Source organism: Mastigoproctus giganteus, chromosome 7 (assembly GCF_048544385.1).
Source record: "Mastigoproctus giganteus isolate SK-2022 chromosome 7, ASM4854438v1, whole genome shotgun sequence".
Taxonomy (NCBI): Eukaryota; Metazoa; Arthropoda; class Arachnida; order Uropygi; family Thelyphonidae; genus Mastigoproctus; species Mastigoproctus giganteus.
Genome location: NC_143581.1, coordinates 198,514,347 through 198,542,335, shown reverse-complemented (window position 1 = coordinate 198,542,335; position 27,989 = coordinate 198,514,347). Strand labels below are relative to the sequence as shown.

Sequence of the window (27,989 nt, the reverse complement as noted above, 5' to 3'; positions counted from 1 at the left end):
CAAATGTTCTGCTCATTTTTTTATCATTGATTTTCATTTAATTTGTGCTCATGTATTACTGTTTTTAATTTATTGTTAATTAGTACTGGTTTCCTCAAGGAGATTCAGCAGAACCAGAGCTGCAAAAGCCCTATTCTAGGGAACAGTACTCAAAAGACATGAGAAAGTTGAAAAATCGGCAAATATTATCAACTTTCTTTACTGATTATTGAGAAAAAAAAAAACCCTACAAGTTTGGTACATAGGAGATAATTATCAACAAAATATCCGAGGGGTTCAATTTCGCCGGTACGACCCTAAGATTTAACATTTCGTCATTGTATATCGTAACTGTGGTATTAATTTTTCAGCTTGTCCAATTTATCGATACTGCAGACAAAATAAGCCAAACCTAGTGGTAACAGAGATCCGAACTCACACAGAAGCTAAAATAACACAACTTTTGACAAGTAATGCATGATTTGCGAACATAGTTTTAAGACAATTTAAGTTCATGTATCGCTTTTGTATAAATTTGTTTTCATTTGCAGTAACCCACTTCTTTGTGGTGTTCTTCGAATCGGCCAGTTTGATTCTTGAAGGCTCTGACCTTGCCTACCATTTAGCGAAGTAATCGTTAGGCTAAATTGTTATGGCTGCAATTACATTTTCATTTTTACAACGTGACAGGTTGCATCACCTTGACGGAAAACAGGTAATGTTCAAGTTCATCTTCTCTGAAGTTCGGGCCGAAAAACCTGCTGTAAATATGCAGCGTTTGTTGAATGCAGTAATTACACCATATTCTTAGAAGAAATAAAACCTATAATTCATTGGGTAGGCCAAACATTTCAGTGTTATACATTTATTACAGGAAATAGATAAGTAACCACAAAATTTTCATGATGTCACTTGCATCCTTAAACAAAGCTACCTATACGAAATGGAAATGAAATAAAACTGATTATTGGAGGTAGGATGTCCAAAATGCCAATTATCTTCCAACTTTGAGGAAACTTTTTAACAAGGGTTTGGGCAATTCGGAGAGTAATAGCTTCTATGTTACTTAGAATTTCATGGGGAGAAATTCAAGTTGTCGTGAAACTATGGGACAGACAAGGTTAAATTTTAGGAATTTATTCGCGGCAGAAGGCCTAAGTATTCTTCTACATAACTTTTGTTTTAATTTGTATCAAAATAATTGGTGTGCTACATCGCAGACAAAGACAAGCTAGAGTAGAAATCTGTCTAAAAATTCAAATGATGTATTAATTCTTAACATCTCGTGCTGATGTGCAAATATGGATAGTTTTAAACAGAGCAGTGTGCATCACTCAGTTCGATTGTGCACGTACACCAAGCGTATTTGAGTAACGCATCCTCTGACACGGACACACTGCGCATGATTGATTCATTGCAGTGGAGATTAATCAGCAGGATGAAAGCGAGATCACAACTAGGAGAAAATGGTCCTAAATATTCATCCAAATGCGATATCCCGATTTTGAAAACAGATAAAGAAAAGTATCCCTAAAAAATTTTTTTACATGATCGAGCAGATGATCTTTACCTGACCCTAACTGCCGGACGATATAAGGTGACATACTGAATATATATTTTCAGTTTGCATCCATTTCAGGAAGGTCTGTATGCAAGACGACCCGCGATTTATGCAGCTCTGATCTTGTTGCAAAGCAGAGCCCATTTCAATCGAAGTTCACGGGTACAGTCCGCAGCCCTATTCTCGGGGTATCTTTACCTGAAGAAAGAGGCTAAAAGGGGTGATTGGAGGTCTGAGCAGATATAATCTGCAAAACACATACGGAGTTGTGCATCTTTCATAGAGGAACTGTGATTTGAAGTTAATCGTTTTAGAGGCATTATAGGATATCAGTTCCTTGTAATATAGGACAGTTTTCTCTTTTATCATAGAGAGCAACTGGTAGAGCTTTCTTCAGCGTGAGGATATTTTCCGAAGACCTGAACCCAAATTAAGCATGAATAGGATGCTCTGAGGTGGTGAGTTTCAAGTTATCATCCTCCTTCCTATCTCCCAACTGTACCCTTGATTAAAGTGACTAGATTCTTAGTATTCCATTGCGGGACATCGATTTTACAACCCCCCCATCCTCCACTAAAAACTTTTTTTTTTTTTTTTTTTATTTATATAAATTACATGTACTTCTTTGAACTCAACTTATAAAATAAATTATCATACTTCTTAAAAAAAAAATTAAAGCTTGTGTACCCTGTACGTACGAAAGATGTTTTATGTGAAAACATCCTTGACTTGGGAAGAGGTTACCGAAATCCATTTGTAGAATATGAGGTCACAATCATGCTTCCTTTGTTTTGTTGAGCACTCCAAATATCACAAAATCGGACTAATAGAAATGCTACAATTATTATTACTTTGTCCGTCCGTCTGCATGTAGTAACTTCTCGATGGATGGATTTTAAGGAAATTTTATATATTGCTGTAAGAAAGATTTGTGGACCCTTCCAATGTTTCATTAAAATCACACCAACAGAATTCCAGCAATTATTATTTTTATTATTTATTTATTTATTTTTTTTTTTTTTTTGTAATGAACCCCAGCAATTGATTTTAGCTGCAGCTGAAATTATTGCATGCAATGCCTTCTTTTAAGGAGCAGAAAATGTCTGTTAAATAGACTGCCCACAACGATGGTGTCGCGGCTGCCCCACTACTCCCCTTCCCTCAAGAGAAAAGTCCGCAGCGAAAACGCTGCGGAGTTTATCTCTACACGCGTCCCTAGCCCTATCAAATTTTCGTGTAACCCTCGGTGTCGCGAAGGGCGGTTTGTCTGTTGTAAGGGGAAAACCGGAGTTAATCCCGGTGAAAAACCTCACGACCACGGTTTGAGACCGTCAAACTCAATGCTAAATTCCCCTGAGAAAATTCCCATGAGGGTAGCAGCTGGAATCGAACCTCGATCAGCTATTCAGCAAGCCGGCAACGTTGCCACAAGGCCACCGTGGCCCCGTATGCTATCGCTTTAATTTCGGTATTTGACATCACATTTCTCACTAGTAACTGCTAAACTTCCGTTACATTCCTTGTTAGACGTCTGTACAGATGTTTTTCTTAGCAAAATTGCACTGAACTTGCACAATCTATGAGACAAAAGATGTCACAAGGATGCAGAATCGTGATTCATGGTATAAGTATGCAGGCTACATGTCCAATCCGGGACAACTTGCAGTGAGGGACAAACGACTTAAATCCTGGACGTCTGGTCACTGTAACCTTGATCATTCTCACTAACAGTACAAAAAGCCGTTGAGTGTTGATCAGAGCTAATCGTAACCGGTATTGGCCAGTGGATTTTTGGCTCCCTTGTGAAATTTGCCCTTCCAAGAACAGCCCCTTGCTTGCCTATAAAAAAGTAAAGTGCAGCCATTATCAACCCACTGCAGGATGGAAGCCTCCTCAACAATTCATGTTGAGGGAAATGGACCATAATCTGCCACGCTGGTCCAGTGCGGGTTGGCAGATCGACCGTATTCAGCAGTCAGGGGCTTGAACCCCGGTCTACTCAAAGAGCGTGTGCTACTGCACTCCCGCTCCTGCCCACTCGGCTACGGAGGCCTATAGTTTGGGCCCAACTATTACATTTTCGTCAATTCATACAGAGCTCGGTACCTCACGAATTCGAACCTACTTTACGACTCAAATTATAAAAGGTCATGTGGAATTAACTGAAAACAACTGAGTTAAGATAAAAAAAAAAATGTAAAATTTGTCCTAATCTGTTATTAACGACAGAGAATATCATGCTTCATGGCTACAGCTTTAGCAATCATTTCGGTTACAATAAGGATAGAAATGTCCTTCCAGTTTGAATAAATCTCCATTTTTATTTTATAATTTTGCATCATTTTAAAGTGATGTTGACATATGGGGAAATTTGCTTATCAGTGGATATCTCTTAAAGAAGATTCGGCGTAATTACAAAGGACAATTTATGGATTAGCGCGTTGAAGATAAGAAACTGTTAACTACGTGAAACTGCAGCAGGGTATTTCCCGGTTCCTCCAAAACACACGCTTGCGTGCAGAAACAATAAGGAAACAGGCTCCTTCTTCCTTGCTTCCTTCTTGTTTTAATTCGTCACGAAGCGTGGGATGCAACCGAGCACCAGGGACGTGACATTTGCATGTATTAGAAAGTGGGTATCAACACCGGCCCTTTTTTACCTTGGCCTTGGAGTTAGGTACGTGTAGAGTGTGGGTCAATCGTCGTGTTCCGGGATGCAGACTTAGCTCCACAAATCACACACTGTATCAGAGGTTGGTGAGAGGTCTGAGAACTGGTCTTGGAACTAACCCCGATCTCAGCTGTGGGTGTGTGTAATGAGGTAGGCTTTCGACATTACGCCTAAATATTTTCCCAGGTGTTGAATTTGACTTCGGGGCAATATACAAGTATCCTTTGAGTAACCCGATTAATGTTTTCCTGGAAATTCTCGCTTTAAGCGAAACTACGTATCTTGAAAATGTTTCCAAATAGGAAATGTATTATGGTTGGGTTACGTTCCGAATCCAATCAGCAGACTTCTTTTTTTGCTTGTTTTTTATAGATATACTATTTCATATTGCTGACGTACATATGGGATATGCATAAGCATTTTTCATTAATATTGCGAGGAGTGATAGTACAGTGGTTATGATCAACGTCCTTCCCACACCGGGTAGAAAAGGTCCGAGTTTCAATTCCGCCAATGATGTAAGGAATTAGGTCCCTAGGTTTCACTCCCTAGCTGAGTTAATCGATCTCAGGTAAGGGTAGCAAGGTTTTTCTCTAGATTTTTTTTCTTCTATAAAAACAGGCAACTCAACCAGAGAACACGCGCAATTTACGGACATAATACACATGGGTGGATAAGGTTGTTATCAGGTAACCTATATGACAAATCAGTAAATCACGATTGAAGCAAAGTAAATTTTAAAAACGTTTTATTGAACTACTGATAGTTATTCCTTTTTCAATATTTGTCCCATCGCTCCACCCATTTGTAAATCCTTCAGTGAAGCCATTGTTTGAAGGATGATTTAAATTGCCCTGAATGACGTTTATTATTTTAGTATCAGATGGAAAAGCTCTTCTGTTCTGTTGTTGGCTATAGGGGTTATATAAGGTACATTAGACCGTATTGAGCCACTGCATGTGTGACCTATGGGGAGGTTGGGAACTCTTTAGATGCTTAATTCCTGTAGGTTTCTCAATAATTGAGGCTGTCTGCCTTGTGGTAAAGCAGTAACCATCCGAACTTCGGTTTTTGCTGCCTCAGAATCGGAAACAATATTACAGTGAACCACCATAATGTTGTTTCCGACTGTAAATATTGCCTTTCACATCGAAAATTTCATATCATACGTTGCCAACAGACTTATGGACACTACCTTCTTTGGCGGTGGAAAAATGTCCTATGCTTCCACTGTAAACTTTATTTTGATTCAGGCTCTTAATGATGGATCCAGGACTCATCTCCAGTGATTATTCTGCTTAAAAATCATTTTGCTGACGTTCGTAGATATTTTTGATGGGAGTATAGATGTCAACTCTAACCTGGCTTTGTTCGGGGGTAAAAAGTCGAGGGACACGTGAACAAGCACCTGTCACTCCTAAATGTTCTTTCAAAATACTTTGTGTGTGCTACCATAACTAATTCCCAAGCCTTGCGTGTGTTTTTCTACTGTAATTCGTCTCTATTCAAGAAGTACCGATATCACCGGCTTTCGCTTGTCATTTAAGATGATAAATGCTGTACCAATAGTCCATTAGTTACTAATATTCACTGACATCCCGGAATAGGGTATAGGTCTGTGCTAGTTCTTTGAGAAACTTGTAATCTAAATACAGTACTATACAGTGGATCTGGGTCCAGCAGATTCCCCATAGGTTTTCTGGAAAAAAGTTTTGTTTCTGCGGTTTTTTGTGCAGGAGAATGCAGAATATCACGATGGCTTGCTGCTGGTTTATTCTTTTCCTTGTGGGATTGTTATCCTTGCTCGAGTTTGATGCTGGTTTTCAGAATTTGTACCTGAAGGGGAAGGAATTCGTGCATTTCTGGGTGAAGCCACAATTTCGAGAGAAAAGCAAGTGGTTTTTTTACACGACAATGTCCCTGCCCATTCCGCACTCGTTGTGAAGACATTTCTGACAAAATATGGAATTATACAGATCAACCATCCACCCTGCTTTCCCGATCTCTTTCCCAAGGTGAAAACTTCCCTTTTCAAGACCTTTACGACATAAAGAAAAGAAAAGTTTACGACATAAAGAACCGCTGAATTGAACGTCATTCTTTGGACACCTTCACTGACTTTTCGGAAACTTTTTAGAATGGTTTAATAAGAGAATTCAATCAGATGGTGGTTATTGTGAATAAAAATAAAACCATTTTTGTGTTCCTTCGCTTTGTGTTCTTTTTATTGCCCTAGTGTAAAAACTCTATTGTGAGCGTCAGTAAGTCGTTGTTTATGGAATATCTTAACCATAGATTTAATAAAGCATACATTTTTTTAGCTGTACCCACACTGGGTTTTCATTCTCTCCAAGCTGTCCTAAAGTGACGTCACACTGGTCACCTGCTAACCACTTAGCTGTAATTTGCAAGACCAGTTCGCGCTAAGTTACGAAATTTACTGAATAAGTGATAACATTAAAAGCCAAAGTTATATGAACTCGGAGAAATAAGGTGCTTTCAGGGCTACTTTGTCCTTTCATTCGTTTTTGTGGACAGCAAGATTTAAACAGCATTATAATGCAATGTAGTGTAAATCCACACAGAAGAACAAACTTCCCCTTTTAACGAGTTGCCCTGGTATTGCACTACTTTCAAACACATGGCCTCTCCAAAAGGTTAATTGGCCATTTGTTCAAAAAGATGAGGCTGTTATGACAGCCTGTTTTCAGGACTAACTCGTTCTTCATCAGATACCAAGTTGTCTCTAGTGACAACACTTCGGTCTAAGCAGAGAGCTTTAGCTATTTTACAGCTCTGAATACTGATTTCGTATACTGCAGCTCGCATGGAACAACTTCTTTACTTGCTTGTGTTTTTCCACTAAACACCACCTGTTATTTGATAAGGATCTTGACCGGTTCCTTACGAGACAGGCTGTGACAGACCATTTCATTTAGTCCTGAAACAATGTCTCTTCTTTTAAATAAATGGCCGATTAATTTTTTGGCGATGCCATCTGTTTTAAAGTAGTGCAATACCACGGCGTTGAGTGTGTGTGTTTGAATATCACAAAAAGGAAACACACGCGGCGTATTTTCAGAGATTAACCCATATTTAACGTGATGCTCTCGCAAAGATTCCTCTCATAAAATAAAACCCTTCTGTAATTTTAGCTAAGAAATTTTACAGAGGCGATGTTCTGAAGTCGGGCGGAATAATGATCTATGGCCGCATCCCTCTTCATGTTCTTGATAGGGGTATCTTAACTGCGCAGAGCTACCGAGAACAGATCCTCAAACCCTATGTGTCTTTTTAGGTGTGCGGGTGGTCCACATTTTCTTTTCATGAACGACAACGCCACTGCATATAGAGCTCAAGTGTTGGAGAAATATCTTAAAACTGGAGGTCTCCAACGACTACTGTGGCCGGCACGATCTCAGACGTAAATGGGCACGCGAGCATCGAAACTGGACCTTGAGTGATTGAAAGAAGGTCGTCTGGTCCGATGAATCACGTTTCCTGTTGCATCATGTGGATTTGGCCGGGTACGTGTGCGTCGTTTACCTGGAGAAGTGATGGCGCCTGGATGCACTGTGGGACGAAAAACAAGCCGGTACCGTCGCACTCAGGCTGCTTCTGATAAGAAGCAGCCTGAGTGCGACGATAGCTTTCCCGGATTCAGACTTTTCACATGCTAGTATAGAATCTGTATGGTGTGAGATAGTTGGAAACAAAGGTATAATGCGAGTAGGAGTAATCTACAGACCAGGTGATTGTGAAGATTATGACAAAAGCTTCTACATGCAAATGGAATGGGCAAGTAAGCGTCAATGCCTTATTATGGGTGATTTCAATTTGCCTCTAATTGATTGGAGTAAATGGGAAGGAAACTTGACGTGGGGAACAAAATTTTTAAATCAACTAGATGACTGTTATTTGTATCAACATGTCAGGGAAAGTACTAGAGAAAAGAATATCCTAGACCTCATCATCACCCATGAATCAGATGACATAACAGGGCTGACAGTAGAGGAACCAGTAGCAGGAAGTGATCACGGAGTTCTACGGTGGATGATGACGAGAGAGGTAGCAGAAGTAAAAGGCAAAGGAATGGGTTTTAATTTCAGAAAAGGAAATTACGATGCCTTAAGGTACTACATGGCCTCTATTAACTGGGTAGATATCGCGCAGGGAATGAATACAATTGAACTGTGGTACGCTTTTAAAACATTAATCACAGATGCCTTGAATGCGTATATACCATTAAAAAAATACTATACGAGAAGGGTTCCAAGTTGGATGAATAGTGAAGTTGCCGCATTACTTGAGCAGAAAAAGGTGGCATGGAAAGGTTACAGAGCAATAAAAAGTACTGAAGCCTATAACAGCTACAAGGTGATGTGTAATAGAGCCACAGAAAAGGTTCGACAGGCAAAGGCAGTTTATGAGAAATCACTAGCAAAGAGGGGGGATAAAGAATTCTTCACATATATAAATGCCAAGAAGAGCAGGACAAATCAGATCGGACCTTTACGTAAGGGAAAGGGGATAGTAATAAATACACCAGCTGCCGTTGCAGATGAACTCAACAGTTATTTTGCATCGATATTTACAAATGAAAAGCCTTTTGTGGCAATGGGAAATTGTGGGAGCGAAGTTAAAAAATATGTAATTAATGATATTGTAATTTCGCAAGATTATTTAATGAAAAAACTTTCGAGCCTACAGACCAGTAAGGCTCCTGGAGTTGATGGAATATACCCTATAATCTTAAGGGAGGCGGCAAGCGAGTGCATTGAACCATTGAGGCTAATTATGCGAGCATCACTAGGCTCTGGGGAGATTCCCTTGGATTGGAAAAGTGCAAATGTATCTCCCATACATAAGGGTGGCTCTAAAAGTGAAGTTGGAAATTATCGACCTGTCAGTCTGACTTCAGTAGTAGGGAAAATTATGGAGGCAATGATCAAGGGTGGAATTCAGGATCATTTGGATCGAACTGAAATTCTCAAGGATACTCAGCATGGTTTTGTAAAGGGAAAATCATGTTTAACAAATCTGGTTCGCTATTTCGAAAGGGTCACTCACGAGCTGGATTTAGGGAATAATTTCGACATTGTTTATTTAAATTTCAGCAAAGCTTTTGACTCAGTCCCACATGAGCGGTTGCTTTATAAGCTGGAACAGGTTGGAATCACTGGGAAAATCCTTAGATGGATAGAAGGATGGCTTCAGGGCAGGAGGCAGAGGGTTGTGATAAATGGCTATTCCTCAGATTGGGTTGATGTAAGAAGTGGGGTTCCCCCAAGGATCACTATTAGGACCACTTTTGTTTTTAATTTTCATAAACGATCTCGATGATGGAATAGAGGGAGTGATGTCTAAATTTGCAGATGTTAAAATTGGTAGAGTAGTTAATGATCACTCAAGCTGAGCTTCTTCAGAGAAAGACCTAGATAGACTTCAGGAATGGTCAGAAAAATGGCAGCTATGCTTTAATCCAACAAAATGTAAGGTATTACACCTGGGAAACAGTAATCCCAAAATAACTTATTCACAGGAAAGGGACTTTGGTGTTACGATACGGTCAGACATGAAATTCTCTGAGCATTGTAAACAGGTTGCAAGGAAGGCCCATGGTGTCCTATCGATGATCTATCGAACTTTTTTGCAAGTAGAGATAGGGACGTGATAATCCCATTATATAAGGCTTATGTTAGACCACACTTGGAATACTGTGTTCAAGTATGGAGACCGCACCTAAAGAAAGACATCGAGCTTCTTGAAAGGGTGCAAAGAAGGGTAACTCGCCTGGTGAGATCGGCAAAAGGGAGTCCTTATGAAAGAAGACTTCGAATATGTGGGTTGCAGAGTTTGGAAACTAGACACCTTAGAGGAGATTTGATTGAGGTGTTTAAGGCTCTGAGAGGCATCAGTAAAATGAATGAGGACAAAATTTTCAAGATTATAAATGATGCTGGAACTAAGGAACATAAATTCAAGTTACGGGGGGAAATGTTTAGATTGGATTGCAGGAAGTTTTATTTTAGCCAACGAGTTATAAATTACTGGAATAAGTTGCCTTCATGGGTGGTAGAGGCTGACAGTTTGGGGAAATTCAAAGGTCATCTTGGATAGTACCTTCGGGTGAGGGAAACGCATAGAATGTGATAGGTTTAATTTCCTTTTCTTTTATTAATTATTATTATTTATTATTTTTTTTATCATTGTTTTATTCGTTTTTTTTTTTTTTTTTTTTTGGCTGGTGCAGCATAAGCCATAGGCTTTCTTGCACCATGCGGCCATTACTAATACTTCTTCAAACAGGCCTCTGAGGTCGGGTATATTCATACTGTAGATTTTAGTGTTTTGCACCAACCTTACGTAAAAATAAAAACCCAAAGGAAACTGGACTTTTAATAACTGTGTTTATAATAAATTATAATAACCCTGTATTTACAATAAATTTAACTTTACGATAAACTATACATTTAAAATTTAATATTTTATATTTTATTTAATATTTTATTATATTATTTAAAATATTATATTTAATATTTTATATGTATAGTTTATCGTAAAGTTAAATTTATTGTAAATACAGGTTATTATAATTTATTATAAACACAGTTATTAAAAGTCCAGTTTCCTTTGTTTTTATTTTTACGTAAGGTTGGTGCAAAACACTAAAATCTACAGTATTACTAATACTAATTTCATGCTTTGGACGATGTTCTGCTGGGATACCCTGGGTCCAGTCATCCATGTGCCGGGCACTCTGTCTACCACCTACCTAAATGTCCCTTCCGTTGGATCTATTGTAGCCTCTGCTTTCGACACAAAAAAACAAATACCTTCAGAATTACTTGGTATCCAGCTAAATTTAAACGAAGATCCTCAAAAGGAAAAATCCAAATGCTTTAACGAGCTAATTAGCATCTGGCAGACCAGATGGGATACCACCGCACTTGGAGCGACGACAAGAAAATTCCTACCTGATGTGACCTTCTTGCTCTCTAAATCGGTTAAAACCTGGTGCTCTTTAACTATGAAAACTTCCTTTCTGGTAACTGGGCATCGCTCTCTCAATCAAAAACTCTTTCAGTTTCGCTTGCATCACACCGATCTCTGCAGCTGCGGGAATACAGAAGATTGGAGTCACCTGCTCTTCAACTGTGCAATCCACGACGATATTAGGGTGAAGCTCTGAACTGACGTTCCAGATCTCTCTCCAGGGCGGGAGGAAATGCTTCTGCAGAATAAGAACCATCTCTCAGCTCTTCAGGACTTTGCCTCCGAGGTGTTTTTGGCAGAAAGAGAATCAACGCCGGAGTAACGCACCAAAACAATTCACCAAATACACCCGTGTAAGCGGGACAATAGTTTGCTTGTCTGTTATCCTGGATGACAAAACATGTACTTTCAGGGAACACTCAAATTTCTGTGCAGTGCTGGGCTACAAGAGTACTTATTGAAGACTACTTTTCCCTTTTTTTTTCATTTTTGTCAACCAGCACTGGTGGTTTTTTTTTTTTTTTTACCAGCACCAGCTTTTTTCATTATTTATTTATTATTTTAATTTTATTATTTACTGGTTTTTTTTTTATTATTATTTTTTATCTCAACTAACACGTGTGTGTGTGTGTGTTTGCACTAATTTTTTTATTATATTTTATTTTTATTTTTTTTTTTTTGTCCGAGCAGCACCACGGGTTGGTGTGTGTTGTGCTTTTTTTTTTCTTCCTTTCCTCTCTTGCTCCTTTCTTTTTCTGAATGGGTCCCACCTTCTGGCAACGTTAGGTGGGTCAGAGTCTCTTTTGAGACATTACGTGCTCTGCTGGGACTGGCCCACCTTTCCGTGGTGTGGACAAGTACCCAGAGTCATCTGTCCAGGTGACTGATGCTCCTGGGTAGCCAAGCAGCCAGACAGAACACACACAAACCTACGTCACTCACATATCTGGCCCATTTGTAGTGATACTGTTCTTCAGAGACACGAGGCGGAGTTGAACAGACGTTCTAGGTGCCGCCCTATACATGTCCACATGTAAATATCATTGCTGACCAGCTACACCTTTCCATGGAAACGGTCTTCCCCTCTGGGGGTGCCGTCTTTCAGCAGGATAATGCGCCATGCCACACAACCCGGATTGTTCGAGACTGGTTCGCGAAACATGAGGAAGATTTCCAGGTATTGGTGACTGATACCAAAAGGTGGGCCAGGATCCTCTGGTAGGGCCCATTCCAGAGGAAAAGAAAGGAGCAAGAGAAGGAAGGGAGAAAAAACTCAACCCGTCGCCCTGGCCTCCAAATTCCCCAGACATCAATCCCATCGAACGGCTGTGGTTTGTGTTGGAACAGCAACTCCGATCTGCGGCGTCTCAACTACGGAGCTTACAGGAGTTAAAGATCTGCTGGTTACGTGTTGATACCACAAAGACACATTTAGAAATCTTGTAGCGTCCATGTATCACCGGTTATGAGCTGTTTTGGCTGCACGTGGCGGACCAACATCATTTTAGGTAGGTGATCATGTTTTGGCTCATCGGTGTACATTCATTTATATAAAACCACTAATTTTCGTCCCTTTAGATGATGAAATGTGACTGAAAATAGCACCTCCCCTTTTTTATAAACATTGCATCGTTGGCTGCCCTCGTGGTAGAATCGGCGTCCTCCCCACACCGGGTGGAAAAGACCTCAGTTCGAATTCCGTCGATGACGTGAGGAATTTTTATGGGCCTTTTTTCACCACGTGGCTGAGTTAGTCGGTCTCAAGCGAGGATAGCGTGGTTTTTCGTCCAGCAAACAGAAAATCGACCTCAGAACACAATTTACACAACCCATTTACAGACAGTATGCACTGATCAATACGCATTAGTTGCTGATGCTCCTAAAAAACTATTACAACAACAACATCGTTGACTGTTGAATCAAGCTGATCAGTATAATGGAACGTTGTATCTAAGGCGTGTTTAGCCCTGGATTCCATCTTCTTCATATTTAAATTTGTCTGTTTCCCTCGCGGTTTGTGGGAAACAGATGTTTCTGCATCTTCTATAATTTCGCTTTCCAACATATCGATGATGAAAGATTTTTATATTAAAAGTTATACAGTATTTTATGCATCGTTTGTATAGGTAGTACCTTTTTTATAATTTAGATTTGTTTTGTCCATATTGTAGAGTTGTCCTTCAATCAGTGTTTTTTTTTTTTTTTTTTTTTTGTGATAAATGACCTTAAATCTGCTGTAAACTTTTGAGCAGCATGCCAATCAGCGGATAAGCACTTCCCCTCAAATATTCAATTCATAAATACCATGACTTTTTTTTTTTTCTAAAGTCCAAGCCATCCTCACTTGCTGTAAAACTTTCTTCACCATCCAGCTTTGGTCTTACATAAATCTTTTTTATGTAAGATCAAAGTTTTTTTTTTTTTTTTTTGTTTTTTTTTTCCTGTGATGTTGCTTTCGCTGATTGCATTTTCGTGTTGTCCTTGTATAAACCAGTCATGATGCATTGCCTGCTATCGCTAATTTTGGTTTCTTAAAGTGCAGCAAGAACTTAACGACCCCTTGAAACTGGACCAGACCTTACGGAAAGACTGGCATCAGTTAAGCAGCGGTGGGTTAAGAAAGCTTCTATTGTATATGGAGCTGGATTTGAGTGAAGAAAGAGGGCAGCTAGCGATTGCCCTTGACCATCTAGAGAAATTCTCTTGACTATAATACTCATATTCTGTAAGGCCCAGTTCTTTCTTCTGCTCTTTTCCTAGTGATGACTCTCTCAATTGCCATAGCTTCTAAGAAACTGTTTTTGCACAGTCTGGGGTTCCTCTGTTTGATTTGAGGAACCTCGTATCTATCAGCCTATAACTATAAGGGTATAACTCTCTATAAATGACTTGTTTTCACGGAAGGTTTTGGGATAAGAAAATCAAAATAAATTCGGGAACAAATGCCATAACTCTACAAATAGGTATCTTCTCCACCACGTGAATATCGCTTCTTTGCCTTTTCGCTTAGATCAAAGTGTCACCACGTGAGTCTACGCAATAACACAGTAGTTATAATCAACGTCTTTTCCCCGCTGGGTAGAAATGGCCCGGGTTAGAAACCGTTTATGATCCGAGGAACTTTATCGGCTTCTTCACCTCGTGGCTAAATTAGGTTTCAGGCGTAGATAGCAAAGTCCCTCCTCCCACCACCATAAACTAGCAAACCGACCAAAGAACACACACACGCAGTTTATCAACATAATACACATGGGCAGATGAGACCGATCTCGCCTAATATGATACTTTTTTATTATTTATTTTATTTATTTATTTTATTTTTTTTTTTTCGAGTGAAAAAGTCGTCACAGGCCCCATTTATTTGCAGGATAATTTTGAATGCAAGCTGGAGCACCACCCACCAAGACAAAACAATTAATGACTTGGAGTCCGGGTGCATGGTTGATATTTTGGAGACTTTCCTGTCTATTGTAAAATCATGCTATAACAATTTTAATAAGCCTTTAGAGAGACCTTTTGTGTTGAGGACTATGCATCCCATCCACTGCCCACCATCCTATTTGGGTATCCTTCAATCATCCAATTTTATTATATATGAGAAAGATTTCTTGATCCTCCCACAGTGTAGCATGGAGAGTTTCAGAAAGCTATCGGAACACGCGTAATGCACAGGTAAAAATAACCGACACCTCAATCTCCGAGTTACCTTGGAGATAGCGAAAACAGCCTCACCCCCTACTCTAAAGAGTACTATAGACGTCCATTCGAGAAAACCTTTTCGTCACGATTTCAACTTGTTACGTAATTACATCCTGTTTTGACCTGAATAATATCTTTAATATTACACTATTATTATCAATGTTTCTATAATTCATTTCTTCATCCTCATGCAGTATTCTCGCCGATGTTCCGGCTTAAGCTGTCGTAAAACTTGTTGCTAATTATCATAAGGGGAAATTCCGAGAAATGTGGACACGAATTCTGCCTCTACTTCTTACGTCATACATTCCTTAACACCCCCACATGATCATGTACAGATCAATAAAAGTATACTTAAATTGGGATAAACAAGCGTAACAATTTACCTTAAACACCTGGCCTGAATGATTGTGTGATTTTTGATTTTTTTTTTGTCAGTTTTACAGCAATTTCATATGTAATTTTGCCCCCCCCCCAACACCTAACCCTTAATCCCCCTCCTTTTGTTCATTCGAAAAAAAAATCTTGTTCAACTAGCAAAGTGGAATCCTTTTTAACACGAAGATTCACCCGTGCAAAAATTGTTAATTTAAATATTTTAATAAGAGAAAGGTCTGCGAAGTATCGTACTAATTTGCATATCGTGACCAACATATCCTCCCTCTTGAAACGCTTGTTACAAAAGCCATTATATTTACTTGAGTATTTTATGGGTCACTTACAATAGCCTTAGTCTTGAGCTGCATAAATAAGTGTAAATCCACGCCAACACGGAACCCTTATAGTTGTATACAGTTGTGTGGGTTTTCTGCCTCTTTCCCCCTCCCCTCTTTATTCTATGTGTGTGGCGCCGAACTTCCTGGATCATTAAACGCTGCATTTCTACACAAAGAGATTCAAATAAATGATTTCATTGTAACTTGTGCGCACATTAGCAAGCCATTTGTGTCATCCACATTAACCGAATAAAATTCATTAATCTTTTGAAGAGGTTCGTAAAGGTTATCTTGTTATTCCAATATCATTATCTATTCTGGCAGGTAAATGCATCGAAGGGAACATAAAAACATGCACGTTTTTATGCTTAAATATGCACTCACACAGATGGAATACAGGAGATTTTATAATATAATGGGTTTTGATTTTAACTCAAGTATTTGGACTCGAATATCACTTTTCGTGTGGTGTAAGACTCGTCCAGTGTCCAAAACAGTTCACCAACAGTGGAGAACAGGCAGTTTCTCAAGGACTTCCAATGAAGTGTTATTGTCGGTGCGTGTTTAGCAAGTGCTGCATTTGTCGAGTTCTGAAAGACTGGTGTCATTCAAGTCGTCTCGGAAAATATCCGCGAACAGACTGGAGTGGATCATCAAGTGTATTCCTTGATAGACAAATGTATAATTAACCTCTGAACATTACAAAGCATACCATGTGAAGAACCCTACAACGAATGCACTAACGTGAACCATTCGTGGAATCCGCTGGCTCCGGACAATGAGTTCCTGGTAACCACGGTTGCGTTGGAGATTGGGCTAATAAAGGCCAGCTGAATGTCTGGTTCTCGGTCCTTTTTTGAACATCTGTGGAATGAACTGTAAATTGATGTTCGTCAGCGGAGTCCTCTGCCCACGTTACTTCAGGAATTGATTGATCACCCTTTTCTAACACGAATGCCCAATATTCCTCAAAAAGAATATCACAAAAAGTGATATTCTTTTTGGTCCCATTCCACGTCGTATCAGAGCAGTGATTCAGGCCAAGGGCATTCCAACACGTTATTAACTCATGGTGTTAATAAAGTGGCCAAGCAGTGTAGTAACTATTACAAGTCGTTTAATTATTGAATCTTTAATCAAATGCTAAAATCAGATTCATAATGTGCTCTGGAGTGCTATAAATTTCAGAAAATTGCTATTGTGCAGTAGACTTGTAAAACGGATATTTTTAAAAGCATATAATCGGAAGTTATCTCTGAATTGGTCATATCTGAATGCTTTAACTGTAGCATCTTATGTTCAAACAAAATCATCTGTTTTCTACGCCCACCATAATTGGAATTTTTCCTTCCAGAAGAACTAATTAAAAATTGGACAAGTGGCTTGGATTTCCATCCTCATTCAATTCGTCTCACAATGGTTCTTTTGAACTGAAATCGGCGCTTAGAGCTGGCCAGAGAATTATGTAAATTAACCGAAACGATTTTGTGATATTGAAAACAACTCGAAGACAACATCAGCAAAAATAATTCTGTTTTAATTAACATTAAACCGAAATAGAACAGACTAGCTTCAACCTTGACGCCATATTACTGATAAACATCAACCGATTTTTTAATTTAATATTTATTTTTCTTGTTATCATGACACGATCAAGAGAAGGGGATTTCTCTACCACGCATGTTTCTCAATATTCCTTAAGCACGTATGTCCATCCACCTGCACATATAATGAGTCTCACACTTGTGTGGCCTTTTGCCCATTACGTATTCCAAACTGGAATTAACAGGCAGTTTCTATTGTTCATTTAATTATTTTCTTTTCTTATTTTAGCTGTGTGTGTGTGGTTCAGAGTTAAAACTACAGAAAGGGTATAAAAAAAATATGGAAATGGTAGTTTTTTTGTTTTTTTTTCTTGAGAAACCTTGAGTTAAAGTAAGACCAACGGATATTCGTTGATATTAGAAAGGAAATCGCCTCATCGAATTCTGTTTAATTTATTATGATTGAATGAATGTAAAATGTCTTCACCTTCAGTTACACGTAAAATTTTGTTACTGATGTTTTTTAGGAAGTCGGATCATCACCGTGCGAACAAGAGATGATGAAAAAGATCCTATAGAGTACGGATTGGAACCTGCAGTGTTTTTGGATGGCTCGAGTTTTTTCAGGATCAATAAGAAGACCGGGGAAGTTTTTCTTGCAAATTCTTTAAGTGGACAAGTAAGTAAGGCTGAATACGAATATCGAGCTAAAAAAAAATTCTCTTTTTGTATACAATAATAAAGGGACGTTAACGTGAGGAAAAACAAGTTGGGTAATGTACGCAGTGCGTTATATTTCAGGTGTTTTCAATTATTACTTCTTAACTGAATTTTTTTCTTTTTGCGATTAATAGAAGTGAAAATAAGGTAAATAATTATCTTGTTACTTATTAATTAACTAATAAAAGCGGTTTTCACATCACTGAACTCTCACAACGTGATATTCACTCGCCATTTTGTAATGGTGTGCATAGTATTAGGGTCAGGCGCCACCTGTGATTTCTCACATCTGCGCCATATGTACGCTGTGAAGAAATACAGAACTACTGTAAATGCCAGAAAAGTGTTGTCTGTTGTATATGACATATTGCGTTAGGTTCTGTTGGGTGTCCTGGCATTTGGCCGCGGGGCCCCTGGTGGGACCTCACGTTGCCCGCACACACCGCTAGGAGATAGCCAGGCTGACCTTTATTCTCTGGCTGGTCTCCGCCAGGGTCGCCTGAGCGTCCTGGACGAAGACCAAGTTAAAAAAAAGAGAAGAGAAAGCCTGGGGAACAAGAGGAAGGGAGTCTGAATGCGAGGAACAAGCTAAAGTGGACAGATAGAGAAGGCAGTCCACCCGAGTAAGGAGAAATAGGGGATGGGTAGAGGGATCAAAAGTCACAGGGGCAGGAGCCACTGTGCGAGTGCCAAAGGCCAAGCACTTTCTGGGAGTCAGCTATTTTGTAATATATAACATATTTACTCCTGGATTTTTAATAAGAACTGAAACTTCACGGATCTTCTATGATTTAATAAAATAAACAAATAGCGGCGCCTACCTCAGATAATATACGGTCAACATTTTTGTAATGTACTTTATGTATTTCCTTCTGGATTTTAATGATAATGAGATATAACCGGTTTTTCACGTTTCTGCTGTAATTAATACAATAAGAAAAAGTAATAATTCATGATTGCATTTCAGCATCCATTCATCTAACTCCACACTCACAGAACCAATTACCTCTCTCTCTCTCGTTTATTCCTTCTACTGCTGTTACAACCTTCCTTCTCATATATTTCCATAAAGTTACAATGCACAGAAATCCAAGTCTAACGTTAACAAGTTAACCTTCTGAGTTGGAGTTTTCATAACAGGGGAAAAAAAAAAAAAAAAAAAACTCGTAACAAAAGAACAAGCAACCGCCATATTGTCCTCTTCATTCCTCCAATCAGCGCACTACGACTAGTGCTTCAGCTACAATATACAGTACATACTGTATGTGGATAACCTATGTGATATGTATGGAAAAACAATAATTGTCAGATTTCTATTGGTTCAATTTTAAGGAAATTTGGGGTGGCTTGACAAATCTTTCTAAAAGCGCGAAACATAAAACTTCATGAAAATTCGTCCACTCAGAGTCGAGTTAAGTTTTGATATCGGCACTGATTGATTGAATTAGAAGAGGCATCTCATGTTCAATCCACTCTTGTTCCAGTCGTTACAGGAATTTGGTTCGAAATTTGCATGCGTGTTGGTTTTTGTTCTCATGCCAATATCTTTGATTGTAACCAGGTAGTGGACCAATATTCTGCAAAAATTTTGAATGAGGTGTCTTTTCAATGGTCTCGGAATCGACAGAAGTTCTTTTGCCAGTTTTTCACAACCCTTCTTCATTGAAGGATTCAGACTACTTGCGATTAGTCAATAAGGTGTTAAGGTGCGTTAAAATCAACAACCCATTCATTGGCTGGTAAGTCGCCAAAGGGATTCTAATATTGATATGGGGTGGGAGGCAGATGATTAATCAGTACTATTTATCAAGATTTATACTAAGTGAGATTTGCAGAGAAAAGATGCTAGTTGACGTGTGGAGATTTTGTAACCCTCTACAGATTTGTCCCACTTGGCATCAGTCAAGTTGATATTATATCATGTAGTACCAACATGTACAAAATTAAATCTATGCATATTTCATTAATGATATTTGCTTGGCATGGAATGTTTATGCTTCTTTAAATCGTGAGATTACAGATTATCACATGGCTTTGATTCTATGAATGTGTATTTTTCTGGTTGAATGGGTCTTGGGGATTGAAGATTGAATTTATGATTGACAAGCGAATGTTGAAGAAGTCGAATAATGTTTGATTTTTAAGGAAGGGATGTCCACACTTGAAAAAGTTTGGTAACCATCAATTGTAAAACAATGTCGATGGCTTTGCAAGTGTCAGCAAAGAAATTTGTAAGTTATGATTGGGAAATGGTCAATTATTAAATCTTAATTATCAAATTTAGTCATTCAGTTGTCTAATGTTTAAAATAAAATGTAAATGCAGTACTATGTAAAATAAATGATGATATTACATTACGAAAATAGCATTGTCTGAGGCAAGAATCGGCTTGAAATATCCCAAAGGACGGTGTGTAGGATCTCTTAGAAAGCTGAGCCAAAGAACTTAATTATCAACGATTACTTTTCTAGCTTTCAAAAGAATTTACCTTGTGAAAATGTGTATATTCCGTTTAGAGCAGTTCACTTTCCCCCTTTTTTTTTCTCTCATCACGTACATGTAGAAACCCCTTTCTTGGAACCGACAGCGTTATATCGACTTCAGTGAACTTTGCATTGTACACTAAGGATCTCACCACCACCTTGTGTACATGTAGGCTAAGATGCTTAGACTGTTTTTACTGCCGTAACAAATCGGACTTGCATTTTAAATCCGCGCATGCATGACACGCTGCCAAAATGGACCACCTCGTGTTTAAGTATTCAGAATGCCATAAAAGAGTCAACGGCTTGCAATCATTTATAGCCCATCCTGCAGATCCCTAGCACCGTTCTTGACCCTTTATGTTGGCCTCTCCTAGGTAGATCCGCCTTACTTGGTGTGCTCTTTAAAATTCTTTCACGATAGCGGACTATACGATGTGCAAAGTTTAGGACAGAAATCAATCATACATGCACGAAGAAAAAAATAATTAAAAACGAAAGCGTATTTCGTAAAATAAACCACGCAGGACTTACTAATTATATTTTAAATCCTTGAAACACTTTATACAATGTAATCGATTGATTAATCGAATAAACTGTCTCCATGAATCATTTTCCTTTCGTTGGCAAAGACTCGAAAACCCCAACGTTGTTCTTCAAACACATGAGCAAACAGGTATATGTTTAACTTTCTTTTTTCAAGAGATAATAGTCTTCATCCTCATAGTTACATTTATCAGCAGGTGTGCTTTGACAAACAAAGCTTCAGCAAATAAAGAATGTACATATTTACTTTTATGCGTATACTATAGAGCGAAGAGATGAAAGTCTTTTGAAATATTATCTTTCAAAAGACTCATCTTTCTGTATCTTTCGTTAAATCTCAGGCTGGATACTCTAGATTTTTAGCAAATCTAATGAAGTAATTTTCATTGTCCAGAAAACAGTTTTTTTTTTTATTTAATACACAGATTTCCCTTTCGATTTTCATTTAACAACAGTTAAAATTATGGATCATTATTGAGACAATTATAGTTATTATTATTTTTTTTTTTTTTTTACTAAATAATCTGTTCTATATGATGTCTATATTAGCACAACTTGTGTAGACATATAAGACACTATAAAAGATCACATATCTATATATGTGATCTTTTATAGTGTCTCGGCTTTAGTTAATATCACATTAACTAGAGCCAAGAGAGGCAAATTATTATTATTATTATTATTATTATTATTAGTAACAGCTCATAAAGCCTCAGCAAAAAAAATAAAACTTCTGCATCACCTGGCCATCCCCTCCAATAATTTTTCTAGTTCTTTCTTGAAATTATTCAAACTACCCATTTCAAACCAGATCGAAGTTCGTTCCCACAATCAACCACCCACTGGCTGAAGGCAAACACACCTATTCCTCACATCTATCCTGCAACCATCCTTCCTCAGTTTCAATTTATACCCCTTCATATGCCTTACTAATAACATTTAATAACATTAATTCACGAAGAGCAGCATCCAACAACTATCTTCACCCACTCAACCATCTCACCACTCCAAGAGGTGGTCCATAACAAAGCATATTTTCTTTGAACGTAGTGCACAGAAAAAAAAAATATTTTTTTAATAAATATTCCTTAATATTAAGTTTACTAGATATGATTTTATTTGTGATTCTTTTATATGTATATACGCTGAAAAAATAATTATTTTGAACCAATTATTATGTATTTATTGAGAATCGGGTATTATAAGTTTTCAGAACTATCTTATCCCTCATGTGTTTTTCCCTCCAGCAGTATTTTAACTCAGTTAATGCAATGATATTAATACTCAAATGCCCTTACAACGAGTTGCCTGATATTGCACTACTTTCAAACATGCCTTTCCGAAGTAGTGCAATACCGCTGCAACTCGTTGCAAAGGCAAAATTTTTTATGCTTTAAGTATTATTTATATTTATTAAAATATAAATTTAAATTATATATTTAATATATATAGATTTAAATTCATTTATTTAAATAAAGTTCCTTTAAAAACTCGTACACAAATATTGATTAAAAGATACCCCCCCCCACAGATTCAAGGCTTATTAGTTCTTCTCACATAGCAGGTGGTTTATTTTAAACAAAATGCATAACACACTGTTGTTTGAAGTAGTGCAATATCAAAGTAACTCGTTGTAAAGGAAAAGTTTGGTCTCCTGTGAGCATTAAGACCACTTCATTAATTAGGTAGTTTAAATCCTGCTGGCTGGAGAAATGTATGAACAGACAAGAATATACCTCGGAATTTCATATAACTTAAAACACCTAATAATGTAAATTAACTTATTACAGAATTGTGATTTTATTTTTACTTAACAATTTTGGTTTACATTAATGGCGAAATGATAAATATTTGTAATAGCAACTATAATCCATATAATTTTTGTTAATTTAAATAATGAATTAGTTAAATCTTCAATTAATTCTAATAAACAATCACTATTAAAATACTGTTAATAAATAATGCGAATAATAAGATCTAAGTTTGCTTAGATCTTATTTGCTCAAACTAATAAGATATAAGTTTGCTTTTTCAATCTAAATTATGGTATATTTTCAATACCAAAGTATTCTTAACAAACCTTCTGCATTTAAATCATGTTTTACCCTTTTCCTAGGTAAAAATAGATAACAGTGAAGTTTCAGATGTCTGGAATGTTGTCATGGAGATTTTATGGGGGGGAAAGAAAATTGAATTGAACTTATGTTATCATATCCTTAAACACTGATAGCGTAATCTATCAGCTTTTGTAGACAAGGGGGAGAGTAAAATAGATACAAAAGCTAGTTTGATAATTTAAAAGTTTCTATTATGAAAGAAAACAGTCTTGTTTAAAAGAGACACCATTTTTTTACCAATTATGGCATCCTTCATATAAACGTTTTCATCAATGCAATAAGTGTGTTATTACTTCTAAGTAATAATATTGCATTTATGATTCTTAATTCTGCGGTTTGTTTTTTACTGGGTTAGTAATTAGTGGATTTTAGGCTTAAGAAGCGCTACCAATAACTGTCTTCAAAGAACTGTTTGATCCTTCTCTTTCTGGGACACCCTCTTTTTCTGTTAGATTTGTAGTTCATTTGCCAGTTTTGGTAGTCTCTTCCTACTCATCCTTTCTACATATTCTTTCCATTTTAACTGATAACGTATTTCTTCTGTTATGCTCGAGGTGTTTAGTTTTTCTCTTACATCTGTGTTTCTTTGGTGATCTAGCAGTGGCGTAGCCAGGATTTTTTTGTCAGCAGGTACATTCACAAAAAAGGCGCCAATTGCCTAATGCTAAAAATCGCCACAAAACCAGATTTCGGCGTCATGAGGTACAAATGTACCTGCTGACCCTACCCTGGTTATACCACTGTGACTAGTCTTTTTGATCCCAATAGTTGTCTCAGAAATTTCATTTCAGCTGCTTCCAGACGTTTTATCTCTCTTCCCAAGTGTCCATACGTCACTACCATATTTAAGTGCTGCCTTGGACGTTATGTTTTGTATTGTCATTTGTTTGCTAAAATTTCTTTTTGTTATTGCATTCATTCTATTGTAATTTGTATTCCATGTCCTTTTTAAATTCTGAAATCTGGTTACAATATTTAACCCATTTTATTATTATTATTAGCCATATGTTGTGCAAGGAAGCCTAAGGCTTATGCTGCACCAGCCAAAAATTTTTTTTTTTTTTTTTTTTTTTTTTGAATCTGATGTCCAAAAAACGGGGGATGCGGGTTACATGGTAATACGTAAGCTTGTTTTACTGTGAAAAAACAAGCTTCTGTTTTAACGTGATCATGCTAGATAAACCTTGTGCACGCACTTTGTTGATCTAGCATGATCATGCGGTACCATTCTTGATTTCCATATGTAACGTATTTATGTATTCATAGCCGAGGAAGAGACACACAGTGTCGAAAGCTTCTGTAAGTCTTCTTTTATCAAAAGAAGCGAGCGCAGCCAGTAGGGGGCGAAGTCCCCTAGTATATTATCATTAAGATTTTAATAAACGGCCTTTATTATAATCAAACGAAAACTGTTTCGGCAGTTCATAAATGCATTTTTTTTTTAAAGATCCATCCCTGTATCGATATGAGACTATAGCACGATTATGTTTAAATATTCGATATAAATTAATTATATCGAATGAAAATTAATTAATTAAAAATATAAGGACAATGTTTGCGTGTGTGTGCGTACGCATGCGTATAAATACCTAAATGTATACATGCTAAGACCTTTTTAGGAACTCCAAACCATCCGAAAAGGAGCATTTCTTCGTCCTTTTATTTATTTATTTATTTATTTATTTAAGAGCAGAATAAACGAATTCTTGATGACACGGTAATTGAATAAAATTATTAAACGTGAAGTTGTGAAAAAGCTTTAGATCAGAATCGGAGTTTTTCAGTAAGGAGGAAATTAAAACACAACTATTTATTTAATCTAAAAGATATTTATTGGCAAAATGCCTAAGATATGGAGTTTACTTATGCATGGCTAATGCACACACATTTCTACTACCAAGGTAGTTTTAATTATATCTCATATTTCGAATACCTTCACAACGAGTTTCCATAGTATTCCACTACCTCGAATAAGTAGCGCGGTAGTGGAGAAGAATAATGTTACTTATTATTGGCGGATACCACCACCCACACCCACACGGCACCGTTTCGAAGCTTATTGTCCTCTCATCGATAGGTGAGCAGCTACCCTGTTGTTTCAATAGTGACAAGTTGTATTATGAAGTCAACTCCACAATGGTGGTGGTATCCGCCGATAATTAGTAACATTAGTCTTCTCCGTTACTTATTCGAGGTAGTGCAATACCACGCAACTCGTTGTGAAGGTGAGATATACGGTATTTGTCGGCTTATAAAACGCTGCGGTATGGAAAACGCACCTTAATTTTGGAGCGGTAAATTTAAGAAAAACTTTTGAAAAAAATTGTTAATACAATGGAAATTTAAAATTCAATAAAAATAAAAGCCAAATAAAGAAAGGTATAGGGTTATTACTCTTATTATTTTAGTAGTATTCAACTTCAGACAGATTCATTACTGACTTGATCATCATCATTCTCATCGTCATCATCATAAGGGAAAAGTGCGTCTTATAAGCAGACAAATACGGTAATTAAAACTTGTTCAATTAGAGACGATCGTCTGTAATTGAACAAACATTCTAAAATTGCAGGTTGAATCTGGATGCTTAGCTAGACTCGCATTCCATTAGAGAGAGAAAAAAAAAAAAAAATCGAATGGGGATACGAAGTGCCACTTCACAACGATGAGCACGAGATGAAGACCAACATATGTCATTTCAGACGATGCAGTTATTTCACGGTCGTCTGCCACGTCCACGCAGTTGCCATTATGTTTCAAGGTTGCTGCGTCTGGAGATTAGTTGGGGGTTTTTAGGGGGATACGATAAAAAGAAGTAAAATAAGGTAAGGTAATTACAATTAATTTCATACCTACTCTTTCATCCCATCACAATAAAATTGCTCGCAAGACAGTAAGCATTATATATAAAAAAAAATGAAGGAAAAAAAAAGCGATTCAGGTAAGTTATTTTTATTAACGAATTGACAGCAGCGGTTAATGAGATGTCATTAACCTGTCCTTGAGACGTTATTATAAGGTACATCAACTCCGGTTACGTTTCAAGGTGTGCTTGAGAGCCTGCGACCTTGAGAAGCTGATTAATCACTAGCCGATAGATATTGCGTCAAAGGTCGATAATTGCATCCTTCTTGTTTTGCTTTTCTCCAAACATAATGAAAATTGTTCAGCAGATGAGGAAAATTGCTTACCTGAGTTGGCGGATGGACCAGCCTTCGGTACTTTAGTAAACTAGCATTTTGATTTAGCACTGAAAATTCTAAATGGGATATTTAGTTGGTTGTTTAATGAGGTTTTAATAGGAGATTAAACTTGCTACAACTTATGGCAGTGTAACGCATCGGAAATGTCATGTATAGGCGTTAACTGTCGTCTGCCAGGGTCGGGGTTGAAAAGTTTGGGCGCCCTGGGCTAACAATACTTTTTCTTATAGTTAGTTCAAATTGTGTCCAAATTTCGATTTTTTATGAAAAAGAAAATTTATAAGGGTAGGGAACAGCTGATGATGAAATCTGAAAATATCAAGGAGGGGCCATAAACGGAAGAGAATTCAGGTGTTAATAGCAATCAGACATGCATCCTCAGACATGTTTGATTATTGTTTTCTAACTGTTAATAATAATGTTAGATGAGGGTTCTGCAAAATGCAGTAGATAAAGTGCGCGCAGCCCGGGCCCATTTAGCACATTGGTTACGGCTGTACTGTCTTCTTCACCTATTATCCTGACGTGTTACGTTTCATAAAATTTTAGTGGAGGCAGGGGGTGGGGGCAACTGATTTTAATGATTAGCAACTAAAGGAAAACCTCCTATAGTCCAGTCTATAATTCTTTCCCCTTAGACTGAATTTATGCCTTTTGGTTCTTAGTAGCAGTTATAACCGGTAAAATTTCCCCTTCATTAATTTTGCTGTCCCTTCTCAGAGGCCTTATAAATCTCAATCAAATCCCCCTCTAAGGTACCAAGGTCTGCAGCCCACATATTCGAAGTCCCTCTTCGTATGGGCGTTCTTTTGCCGATCTCAACAGGCACATTTCCCCCCCCCCCTTTTAAACCTTTTAAAGAAGCTCGATGTCATCTTTTTAGGTGCGGTCTCCATACTTAGGCACAGTATTCCAAGGGCGGGATTATGACCTCCCTGTCTCTATGAACATTGTTCGATAAATCATTGGCAGCACACCGTGGGCCTACCAAGATCGTAACTCCCACATCCCTCAACCTCCTCTTTTTAAATTCAGTTCCCTCCAAGTGTAAAAATTACTTTGAGATTACTATTTCCCAAGTCTAAAGCCAGCATTTTTCAAAATTAAAACATAGTTCCCACTTTCCTGACCATCTATGAAGGCTAATCAAATATCCCTGAAGGAGCTCTGCCTGCGTTGATCGTTAACCATCCTGCCAAATATTTATGCGAACTGAAAATTTTAAAACTACGCCCTTCTTTCCTTGATCAATGTCATTTAAGAAAATCAGGGATGTTTGTCTAGTTTGTCTGATTTTACTTAATTGAACGCATAAGGACCCATTTTTTTCCCTATTTGACCTTTTTTATTCAAGAATTAAGGTTGTAAGTTGTTCAGTATTTTTACCCCACCTTGTATTAGCCTTTCAAATTCTTAAAAAAAAAAAAAAAAAACTTAGATTAATGCTGTACTGTACTTTTATTTTATTTTATTTATTATTATTTTATTTTATTTTTTGACTGATAGTATTGCTTTCTTGCATCATTTGCCACTGCTAATGCTAATTACAAAATTGATTGATTATTTCCACTTTCTGTTATTAATTTCCATTGAAAATCAAATATTTAATATAAATTAAAAATTTAAGATATTTAAATAAATTAAAATGTAAATATGTTTAACGTATTTAAATTAAATATAAGTACTGTATATATTTACTTTAAGTATAAAAGTTAATAAAATTAAGTATTAAAGTTTTTATATTTAATACACTT

At 37.4% G+C, this 27,989-nt stretch overlaps 1 protein-coding gene across 1 annotated transcript in view; it reads left to right on the top strand.

Annotated features, from left to right (window-relative positions):
* The window catches only part of LOC150083541 (tyrosine kinase receptor Cad96Ca-like), a 60,899-nt gene that overhangs the window by 14,688 nt on the left and 18,222 nt on the right, over positions 1 to 27,989 (top strand). The window contains exon 3 of the mRNA XM_090377348.1: positions 17,694 to 17,845. Coding sequence (XP_090233474.1) covers positions 17,694 to 17,845 — 152 coding nt within the window. The remainder of the gene's footprint in view (positions 1 to 17,693; positions 17,846 to 27,989) is intronic.